Source organism: Anguilla rostrata, chromosome 1, assembly GCF_018555375.3.
Source record: "Anguilla rostrata isolate EN2019 chromosome 1, ASM1855537v3, whole genome shotgun sequence".
NCBI classification, from domain to species: domain Eukaryota; kingdom Metazoa; phylum Chordata; class Actinopteri; order Anguilliformes; family Anguillidae; genus Anguilla; species Anguilla rostrata.
Window position 1 is genome coordinate 74,409,062 of NC_057933.1, and position 11,973 is coordinate 74,421,034.

Genomic DNA, 11,973 nt, shown 5'->3' on the forward strand with positions numbered 1-11,973 from the left:
AATCAATAATATTTAACAGCAACATTATTCATGGACATTAAGTGCAGTTTAAAAAAAAGCATTTGCTGTTTTAAAATGTGTATCTTTACAAATAAATAAATACAGTTTAAAAAATATTCCAAAATATCTGTCAATTTCAAGAAACTATTACATATAAATTTTAGATAGCAATACAAAAACATCAGTTGCTGACTGGAAACGTTAACGATACAAAACTGCATATAAGACATTTTTGCAGTATCACAGGTTAAAATCCAAGACAGAATCCTAAAAGGAACCTGCCTTTGAGAGATATAACAAAATCTGCCGACAGAATTAGAATCGGTTTATTAATGCACATTAAAGAGTAAATGTTACCCACAAATTCTCTTGCATATGTTTTCAATATACAAGTATGCAAAAAAAAAATAATTATAAAATAAAATAATGAGGTGTGCAACAAATAGCTTTTCTGTTGCGTCAGCAAGCTCCTGGCTTGGAGATAAAACACATAATCAACAGTATGCCCACTTTAATCTAATACCTATCCACTCGGTTCAGTGTGAATAACTCTTACCAGAGTTTGTAAGACGGACCGGCCAATGTAAACGGAACAATCATAAAGCACTAAAATGCAAGTTAACTTGTTCGTTTTAACTCTTTAAGGTGTAACATCACAAATATGAGATTACAATGGGCCTCATTCACCGACCATTCATAAGAAGGATACTCTTCTTGAAACCCAGTTACACAGTGTTCATGTAGATTCTGACATTCACCAATGTTTGGGGTGTGACACCAAAATGACTGGCAATACATTTTTTGTGCAGTGTTTTGTGCAGCGACGGGTTGAAACAGCTAGTTTCTCCGATGCAGTTTACTGCCGGTTGATTTAATTAGCTGTATTAATGTGACGAGAAGCGCTTTGTTGTTTGAATGCATAACACGCAATTCCTTGTGCTCACTCACACCAGCATTTTTTTTTTTTTTGCCTCAGATTTGACATCAAACCATTTTTTTCTACTTCATCAGTTGTGCGACCTTCTCCGGATACAGCGTTCACTGAACAAGTAATAGCATCCCATGCATCTTTTTTTTTGTTTGTTATTTTATATCCACTACTGTCGCTACTAAATATGACAAGTCATTTGCTGTTCACTTCCTGCAGCAGTACCTCCACTTCAGAACTACTGAAGTTTTTCTTACGTTTGGAGTCCGGTGCTCCACCGTCTTTAGATTTTCGTTTGGGCATTCTTGACTTCTCTCTTAACTTTTCTTTTCAATTCCTATGTGTGATTTCTGTGTGTGCACACGGCCCTGCAGTCTCATGCCCTTTTATGGGAATTGGTAGGGCTTTTACCTATGCTAATTAGGAACAACTGGCATGCGCTTTCAGTTTACGAGGACAATGGGATTCATCATTATAAGAACAAGGTTGCGAACAATTCTGCGGTTTAAGAACACGTCATGAATCTGACGTAGACTTTTCTTAGGACCTTTCTCAAGAACAAATTAAAAAAAAAACTTAGGAAGATATTGGTGAATGAGGCTCAATGTCCTTAACTGAACATTCTAATGCTGCTGTAACAAGAAGTACTGGTAACTGAAATCAATGGAGTTCTAGAACACTTCCATGGAATGTTGAAGAAAAAAAGCCAAAAACCTTCTCTTCAAAGGGTTAACGTTCAGCAGTTCAATAAAGTACAGTTGCTCCGTTCTTTAGTTTCTGTTCCTGTTCACTGCTTTGGGGAGCCGTTTTCAGGGAGGTATTTTCTTCCCTAGTGGCTGTACTATCGGGTCCACGGAAACAGCGTCTCTTCTTCAAGAACAGGATGATTCCCAGAATTCCCAGGACAGTTAAAATGGCCACAGACAGGAGAGCATACAGAGCCGACCCCGACTCATCACGCAGGACAATGGCAGCTTCTGAAAGAAAAAACAGGCCATAGGTCATTCAGTCTCATTAACACTGCACATCCAATGCTGCTCACTGTATCCTAGCAGCCACAATATTATACTGACTACTGTCTCCTAGCAGCCACAATATAATACTGACCACTGTCTCCTATCAGCCACAATATTATACTGTACTCCCTCCCCAGGTGTATTTTTACCTGCCAGCAGGCTGAACTCCCTCCTGATCTCCTGGTGCAGGTCCTTGTTCCACAGGAGGAAGGTGAGGGTGGAGTTGGCCCCCCTCTCCTGGGTCAGGGAGCTGGACACCACGTAGAGCCCCTGCGTGTCCGTCAGGAGCTGCGTCTGCGTTCCGTTAGAGAGCTCCGCCCCCGTGGCGTCCAGCCAGCGCACCTTTGGGGCGGGGTACCCCCGTGATGTCAGCTTCAGCTCCACGCTTTGGGGGGAAATGCTCACCTGCAGGTGGGGCTCTGTGTAGAATGCTGAGAAAGGAGAGAAAAACAGTTACCGCCTCGCTACGAAACCACACCCACTACACACACCATGTTTGACACCCCCGGACAGGAGTCTACCTGCAATTTTCACAGGGAAGGATTTCCTCTGGCTGCCGGTCAGTGTGCTGATGGCGCATGTGTACTCCCCCGCGTCCTCAGGAGTGGTACGATCCAGCCGGAGGGAGGCGTTTCCCCGCTCCAGCTCCGAATGTTACAGGTTGGTGCGGTTGGCATAGCGACGGCTCTGCAGGTCCAGCTGGTCACGGCTGTGGTAGAAGCTGTGGACCACCTCCAGGTGCCGTCGCCAGATGATGACGCTGCTGCCCAGGTCAAAGGCCCCGTTCACGGGGAAGGTGCAGCTCAGGACCGTGCTGTGCCCATGAATGGCCACTAGAGGCGCACTGGGCACCTTTATCTCAAATTCAGCTGAAGGGGGAAGAGGTCACACTTTAATAGCCACATTAATGTTTTAACTATGAGCATTCTTTATTTGTATCTTACATCATAGACACCTGTTATTGTATACAGGTTCTGTGCGTGTTGCGCTCTTGCCAACGTCTCACTGGTTAAAGGTCAAATATATCAAATAAATAATGTAGTTGCTTTATTTTAAAATATATATTTATTTTACCAGGATTTAATCAACACAAATTGCTCATTGACCATACTTTAATGGCTTGACATATAACGTAAAATGTCTGTTTCATATCAGTTGTGTACTCAATAGTAGGCTAGTTTGCTGATTCGGACACGGCCAGAAGTGATGAATCACCAAGACAATACAGGAGGCCCATTTAGAATCAACAGTCTTATAACAAATTTATTATTTAAAATTTTTTTTCTGAAAAAGAACAGAAACATGCACATCCAAAATCTCAACAGGTTCCAGAGAGAAAACCAATCATAATAGATAAAACAGTCCACACTCTCCACTTCATCTCTTATGAACTCAAGTCAACTCACCTTTGCAGAATGAGTGCTGTAGCAAAACCAAAAGGAAGGATAAGACTGTTTTCCTTAGGGCCCGCTGTTGAAAAATCAGAGAATACACCTGAACACCTGTCGAACTAGGAACATCCCACTAGGAAAGTGGAAGGTTTTTGTGAGCTCCGAGAAGTAAGTTTGACGTCACTCGACATGGCAGCGTTTGTGGTGAAATGTACTTAAGTTGCTCCGCGCACAAATAAGTCACTTCATTGTTAATTTAGGTCGTACTCATTAGCGCAGGTGATTGTGATGTTAAACGATACTTCGCAGTTTACTTTTTTAAAAAGTTTTTACACAAATGAATATATGTGTGGATGGCTTTCTCACAGTCAAGACTGATTGAATATGGCGTCTATATGTCCAATTTGTATTGGTATGTATGTATTTCGCTGCCCAGCCTTTCTGTTGCGTGAATGATTGTATGTTTCTTGGTATAAATGTCTGTTCATAAATGTGAATGTAACATACTGCGAGGGAAATGTCCCCATGGGGATAAAGAAGTTCTCTATGTATGTATGTACAATATGTAGCCTATTTTACATGCAGTATTTATTGTACGTAGCAAATATACAATCACTTGTACATTTACTCAAATTCAGTTCAGAAGCCAGTATAAACATATGTTTTCTGGAGAAATATGCTTGCTGTAGTTACTCACCAGCAGTTTTCTACATTAATTTCAATGTGTTCCATGAGACAATTCGTAATATTTGACACTTGGATCTGACACAAAGTTTGCATGACATTGTAAAATGGTAAGATTACAAAACACAGGGCCAAGTGACTTGAAAGAATTGAGGAAATGTTGGGTAGAATTGTTTTGGAATACATCTTATTTAATTTCGGTGAGGCAAGATAACCTATATTGTTTGTAGTACCGTAACTTGGCGTCATTTTGATATCAATACTTTTAATATTACTATACATACTATGTTTATGATTGGATTAATTAGTAATTATATTTGATGCAACTTTAGCTATATTTCCATTACTTTTCCAAAACTTTTCAAAAAATAGTATTTTCCATAACTTTTCCAGGGCCTGGAAATTGCATTTTAAATTTCAATGACTTTTCCAGGTTTTTCATGACCGTACGAACCCTGCTACACACTTTCCTGCAACTTCGAGAGGGCTAGGTCTCCTTTTCCTGTGTGCTGTCTTCTCTCAGTCCAACTTCCTGTTTCTACTGAGAAGGACTGAAAGTAACACAGCAATAGTTTTTTGAGACTGAGTAGAAAGGAAAAGACTTATGAATCACAGAAAGACTTTTTCAAAGGAGGCAGTAGACTATCAACTATGATGGAATCAAGCGGAAAGGTAATGATTTTACCTATTAAGCTAGCTATCCCTAATTGGCAAAAATAGTAATTTTAATTTAGCCGTAATAACTACCCTTCCGGCTCATTGACTAGCTTGCTGGTGCAGGTGTCAGCCGCCGTATGCATCAACACAAGGCAAGTTATTAGCTAGAACGTTAGTATAACTTTTGTCAGCTTGCATTTGGCTAAATGGGAAAGCAGAAGCGAACTATGGCAAGCCGTTTTAACATTTAATCATTATTCGTAGCTAGCTACCGTCGTGGTCATAGCTAGCTGGCTATGCGACCTAGCTCGTTGGTGCGTTTACGTTTTGTCACAGCTACCTAAACGGTACACGCTCATCAGACTGTACAAATTCACACAAGGATAACTATGATGGAATCAAGCGGAAAGGTAATGATTTTACCTATTAAGCTAGCTATCCCTAATTGGCAAAAATAGTCATTTTAATTTAGCCGTAATAACTACCCTTCCGGCTCATTGACTAGCTTGCTGGTGCAGGTGTCAGCCGCCGTATGCATCAACACAAGGCAAGTTATTAGCTAGAACGTTAGTATAACTTTTGTCAGCTTGCATTTGGCTAAATGGGAAAGCAGAAGCGAACTATGGCAAGCCGTTTTAACATTTAATCATTATTCGTAGCTAACTACCGTCGTGGTCATAGCTAGCTGGCTATGCGACCTAGCTCGTTGGTGCGTTTACGTTTTGTCACAGCTACCTACTAAACGGTACACGCTCATCAGACTGTACAAATTCACACAAGGATAACTATGATGGAATCAAGCGGAAAGGTAATGATTTTACCTATTAAGCTAGCTATCCCTAATTGGCAAAAATAGTCATTTTAATTTAGCCGTAATAACTACCCTTCCGGCTCATTGACTAGCTTGCTGGTGCAGGTGTCAGCCGCCGTATGCATCAACACAAGGCAAGTTATTAGCTATAACGTTAGTATAACTTTTGTCAGCTTGCATTTGGCTAAATGGGAAAGCAGAAGCGAACTATGGCAAGCCGTTTTAACATTTAATCATTATTCGTAGCTAGCTACCGTCGTGGTCATAGCTAGCTGGCTATGCGACCTAGCTCGTTGGTGCGTTTACGTTTTGTCACAGCTACCTAAACGGTACACGCTCATCAGACTGTACAAATTCACACAAGGATAACTATGATGGAATCAAGCGGAAAGGTAATGATTTTACCTATTAAGCTAGCTATCCCTAATTGGCAAAAATAGTCATTTTAATTTAGCCGTAATAACTACCCTTCCGGCTCATTGACTAGCTTGCTGGTGCAGGTGTCAGCCGCCGTATGCATCAACACAAGGCAAGTTATTAGCTAGAACGTTAGTATAACTTTTGTCAGCTTGCATTTGGCTAAATGGGAAAGCAGAAGCGAACTATGGCAAGCCGTTTTAACATTTAATCATTATTCGTAGCTAGCTACCGTCGTGGTCATAGCTAGCTGGCTATGCGACCTAGCTCGTTGGTGCGTTTACGTTTTGTCACAGCTACCTACTAAACGGTACACGCTCATCAGACTGTACAAATTCACACAAGGATAACTATGATGGAATCAAGCGGAAAGGTAATGATTTTACCTATTAAGCTAGCTATCCCTAATTGGCAAAAATAGTAATTTTAATTTAGCCGTAATAACTACCCTTCCGGCTCATTGACTAGCTTGCTGGTGCAGGTGTCAGCCGCCGTATGCATCAACACAAGGCAAGTTATTAGCTATAACGTTAGTATAACTTTTGTCAGCTTGCATTTGGCTAAATGGGAAAGCAGAAGCGAACTATGGCAAGCCGTTTTAACATTTAATCATTATTCGAAGCTAGCTACCGTCGTGGTCATAGCTAGCTGGCTATGCGACCTAGCTCGTTGGTGCGTTTACGTTTTGTCACAGCTACCTACTAAACGGTACACGCTCATCAGACTGTACAAATTCACACAAGGATAACTATGATGGAATCAAGCGGAAAGGTAATGATTTTACCTATTAAGCTAGCTATCCCTAATTGGCAAAAATAGTCATTTTAATTTAGCCGTAATAACTACCCTTCCGGCTCATTGACTAGCTTGCTGGTGCAGGTGTCAGCCGCCGTATGCATCAACACAAGGCAAGTTATTAGCTATAACGTTAGTATAACTTTTGTCAGCTTGCATTTGGCTAAATGGGAAAGCAGAAGCGAACTATGGCAAGCCGTTTTAACATTTAATCATTATTCGTAGCTAGCTACCGTCGTGGTCATAGCTAGCTGGCTATGCGACCTAGCTCGTTGGTGCGTTTACGTTTTGTCACAGCTACCTACTAAACGGTACACGCTCATCAGACTGTACAAATTCACACAAGGATAACTATGATGGAATCAAGCGGAAAGGTAATGATTTTACCTATTAAGCTAGCTATCCCTAATTGGCAAAAATAGTAATTTTAATTTAGCCGTAATAACTACCCTTCCGGCTCATTGACTAGCTTGCTGGCGCAGGTGTCAGCCGCTGTATGCATCAACACAAGGCAAGTTATTAGCTATAACGTTAGTATAACTTTTGCCAGCTTGCATTTGGCTAAATGGGAAAGCAGAAGCGAACTATGGCAAGCCGTTTTAACATTTAATCATTATTCGTAGCTAGCTACCGTCGTGGTCATAGCTAGCTGGCTATGCGACCTAGCTCGTTGGTGCGTTTACGTTTTGTCACAGCTACCTACTAAACGGTACACGCTCATCAGACTATACAAATTCACACAAGGATAGCCATAATCCACAACCGTTTCTTACAGGGTCACTTCGCATTTCTCACTCTCATAATAAAACTTTTCAAAAATATTTTTTGAAAAGTTTTGGAAAAGTAATGGAAATATAGCTAAAGTTGCATCAATTATAATTACTAATTAATCCAATCATAAACATAGTATGTATAGTAATAAAACGTAAATTGGCACGTAACCTTCGCGGTATTTTGGTGGTGAGAGAAGTTAATTCGGTCTGGCTCAGTCTGCTTACAGGCACGCCCGACAGGCACCCTTCTGCTAATGTAGCCGTTAGTACATTACATTACATTACATTACATTACATTCATTTGGCAGACACTTTTATCCAAAGCGCACGTACAAGAAGTGCATTTTCATGATCGTAGACAACTGCTGAACACGGGTTCAGTAAGGTACAATTACTTATTTTGTACAGCTATTTCTAGCCGAGAACAATGAACACTATCCTGGTCTAACATCTGCAAAGCCAAACTAGGCAGAAGAATAAGCTACAGTATTAGGACAAATACAATTTACCAAGAAGTGCAGGGATGGGGCAACATGTAACAAATGACAGGAAAAAGGTTTTTTTTTATTTTTTTTATTTTTATTTTTTTTAAATATATATATTCACAGCATGGTGGTGGTTATTCTAGGTATAGTCTGAAGAGATGAGTCTTCAGGCCACGGCGGAAGATGGATAGTGAGGGGGAGGTTCGGAGAGGGACGGGGACGTTCGTTCCACCACTGGGGAGCTAGGGATCCCTTTGGGCGGATGGGAGGGGTTACAAGACTAAACTGCATCGTGGAAATGAGCTGTTTCAACCAGGTCGCTATACAAGTTAACGCGTTAGCTCTCTGTGTCGCGTGACAGTGGATTGCAGCGAAAGGAAGTGAGGGGGGGGGGGGGGGGGGGGAGGGGAGGGGAGGGGGGGGGGGTTACAGTACTACAAACAATATAGGCTATCTTGCCTCACCGAAATTAAATAAGATGTATTCCAAAGCAATTCCACCCAACACTTCCTCAATTCTTTCAAGTCACTTGGCCCTGTGTTTTGTAATCTTACCATTTTACAATGTCATGCAAACTTTGTGTCAGATCCAAGTGTCAAATATTTCGAATTGTCTCATGGAACACATTGAAATTAATGTAGAAAACTGCTGGTGAGTACAGGAAGCATATTTCTCCAGAAAACATATGTTTATACTTGCTTCTGAACTGAATTTGAGTAAATGTACAAGCGATTGTATATTTGCTACGTACAATAAATACTGCATGTAAAATACATATTGTACATACATACATAGAGAACTTCTTTATCCCCATGGGGACATTTCCCTCGCAGCCTGTTACATTCACATTTATGAACAGACATTTATATCAAGAAACATACAATCATTCACGCAACAGAAAGGCTGGGCAGCGAAATACATACATACCAATACAAATTGGACATATAGACACCATATTCAATCAATCTTGACTGTGAGAGAGCCATCCACACATATATTTGGCCTGTCCATGTACTGTATGCTTATATACACAGGGCCAAGTGACTTGAAAGAATCAGTTACGGTATTGACAGTTAGGAAAGTAGCTAGCCAGAAGGCTAACATTACGTTATCTACACAAGAACTAGCTACCTGACAAACACATTTGTGTAAAAACAAAAAAAAAAAAGTTAACTGCGAAGTAACGTTTAACATCACAATCACCTGCGCTAATGAGTACGACCTAAATTAACAATGAAGTGACTTATTTGTGCGCGGAGCAACTTAAGTACATTTCACCACAAACGCTGCCATGTCGAGTGACGTCAAACTTACTTCTCGGAGCTCACAAAAACCTTCCACTTTCCTAGTGGGATGTTCCTAGTTCGACAGGTGTTCAGGTGTATTCTCTGATTTTTCAACAGCGGGCCCTAAGGAAAACAGTCTTATCCCTCCTTTGTCCGGTTTTGCTACAGCACTCATTCTGCAAAGGTGAGTCGACTTGAGTTCATAAGAGATGAAGCAGAGAGTGTGGACTGTTTTATCTATTATGATTTGTTTTCTCTCTGGAACCTGTTGCGATTTTGGATGTGCATGTTTCTGTTTTTTTTTTTCATAAAAATTTTTTTAATAAATTTTAATTTTGACTTGATTCTAAATGGGCCTCCTGTATTGTCTTGGTGATTCTTCACTTCTGGCCGTGTCCGAATCAGCAAACTAGCCTACTATTGAGTACACAACTGATATGAAACAGACATTTTACGTTATATGTCAAGCCATTAAAGTATGGTCAATGAGCAATTTGTGTTGATTAAATCCTGGTAAAATAGATATGTTTTAAAATAAAGCAACTACATTTTTTATTTGATATATTTGACCTTTAACCAGTGAGACGTTGGCAAGAGCGCAACACGCACAGAACCTGTATACAATAACAGGTGTCTATGATGTAAGATACAAATAAAGAATGCTCATAGTTAAAACATTAATGTGACTATTAAAGTGTGACCTCTTCCCCCTTCAGCTGAATTTGAGATAAAGGTGCCCAGTGTGCCTCTAGTGGCCATTCATGGGCACAGCACGGTCCTGAGCTGCACCTTCCCCGTGAACGGGGCCTTTGACCTGGGCAGCAGCGTCATCACCTGGCGACGGCACCTGGAGGTGGTCCACAGCTTCTACCACAGCCGTGACGAGCTGAGCCTGCAGAGCCGTCGCTATGCCAACCGCACCAGCCTGTACCATTCGGAGCTAGAGCGGGGAAACGCCTCCCTCCGGCTGGATCGTACCACTCCTGAGGATGCGGGGGAGTACTCCTGCTGTGTCATCACACTGACCGGCAGCCAGAGGAAATCCTGCCGTGTGAAAATTGCAGGTAGACTCCTGTCCGGGGTGTCAAACATGGTGTGTAGTGGGTGTGGTTTCGTAGCGAGGCGGTAACTGTTTTTCTCTCCTTTCTCAGCATCCTACACGGAGCCCCACCTGCAGGTGAGCATTTCCCCCCAAAGCGTGGAGCTGAAGCTGACATCACGGGGGTACCCCGCCCCAAAGGTGTGCTGGCTGGACGCCAGGGGGGTGGAGCTCTCTAACGGAACGCAGACGCAGCTCCTGACGGACACGCAGGGGCTCTACGTGGTGTCCAGCTCCCTGACCCAGGAGAGGGGGGCCAACTCCACCCTCACCTTCGTCCTGTGGAACGAGGACCTGCACCAGGAGATCAGGAGGGAGTTCAGCCTGCTGGCAGGTAAAAATACACCTGGGGAGGGAGTATAGTATAGTATTGTGGCTGCTAGGAGACAGTGAGCAGCATTGGATGTGCTAATGAGACTGAATGACCTATGACCTATGGTTTTTTCTTTCAGAAGCTGCCATTGTCCTGCGTGATGAGTCAAGGTCGGCTCTGTATGCTCTCCTGCCTGTGGCCATTTTAACAGTCCTGGGAATTCTGGGAATCATCCTGTTCTTGAAGAAGAGACGCTGTTTCCCTGGACCCGATAGTACAGCCACTAGGGATATACCTCCCTGAAAACGGCTCCCCAAAGCAGTGAACAGGAATGGAAACCAAATAACAGAGCAACTGTACTTTATTGAACTGCTGAACGTTAACCCTTTGAAGAGAAGGTTTTTGGCAGTGGTTTTTTTTCTTCAACATGCCATGGTTCTAGTGTTCTAGAATTCCATTGATTTCAGTTACAGTTAGTAATGCTTTACATCTGCCACTGTCGGGAGAAGTTATTCAAACAGTAGGGTTCTCTGGGAAAACAATGTTAAGTCCGACCACAAAACCGGCATTAATAAAAATAGGCGCAAAAGAAGCAAAATTAGAGGCCGTAATAGGGGATATTAAGACACAAGTAAAAGTGTGGTACCGTGGGAAGAGAAATCTCAAAAGTGTGGTGTTGCAATATGTTGATGACTTATTACTATGTGCAGATACAAAAGAACAGTACATAAGGGGGGCAAAAGGGGGGACACAAGGTGTCCAGGAAGAAGCTGTAGCTCTGCTCTCAGAAGACGGGGAGAGCAGAGGGACTGCGGGCGCTGACACCAGCCCAGGGAGCAACAGCACCAACAGTGCCCCTGCGGGTCCAGTACGAGAATCGCAAACCAGCTTTCCAGTGGAGTGACGCGCAGACCGCGCACTCTGGTTGGAAGACATACCAGGATCCTACCACCTACGAGGACTGCAGCAACACATCGTGCTATGAACCAACTTGTTAAGAAACTGTGTATAACTTTGTGGGGTCACTTAGAATAATATATACAGCTTTGATATGTATAATCAAATGTTTGCGACTAGAGAGAGTGTTGGAGGAACCATGGGAACAACGTTACATTGAGGAATCTGATACATTTGGATGCTGCTATGGCAGCAGGGGATGCGCAGGCACCCAACAATATACAGGGGTGGTGCACACCCGACACTGTCTGACGCTGAGAATAAGAACACAGCAAGGGGTGTTTTTCGGGGCCATGAGGTTTGACCCGAAAGGGGGAATGTAGGAGAATTTTGTGATGAAGTCACATGTTAAAGTTTTTTT

At 42.3% G+C, this 11,973-nt stretch overlaps 1 protein-coding gene and 1 pseudogene across 4 annotated transcripts in view; one reads left to right on the forward strand and one right to left on the reverse strand.

Moving 5' to 3' along the window:
* LOC135235337 (CD276 antigen-like) lies at window positions 1–2,829 on the reverse strand (annotated as a pseudogene).
* Window positions 2,830–4,347: 1,518 nt separating this feature from the next.
* The window catches only part of LOC135235406 (CD276 antigen-like), a 41,594-nt gene continuing 33,968 nt past the window's right edge, over window positions 4,348–11,973 (forward strand). Inside the window, exons 1-5 of one of the 4 annotated variants that reach the window (XM_064300901.1) lie at window positions 4,348–4,691; window positions 9,361–9,427; window positions 9,960–10,307; window positions 10,395–10,676; window positions 10,795–11,085. In XM_064300901.1, coding sequence (XP_064156971.1) covers window positions 4,671–4,691; window positions 9,361–9,427; window positions 9,960–10,307; window positions 10,395–10,676; window positions 10,795–10,958 — 882 coding nt within the window. In that variant the 5' untranslated portion in view covers window positions 4,348–4,670 and the 3' untranslated portion in view covers window positions 10,959–11,085. Of the gene's footprint in view, window positions 4,692–9,360; window positions 9,428–9,959; window positions 10,308–10,394; window positions 10,677–10,794; window positions 11,086–11,973 lie in introns of those variants that run through there. The other 3 variants (XM_064300902.1, XM_064300900.1, XM_064300898.1) reach the window with 3 other exon arrangements.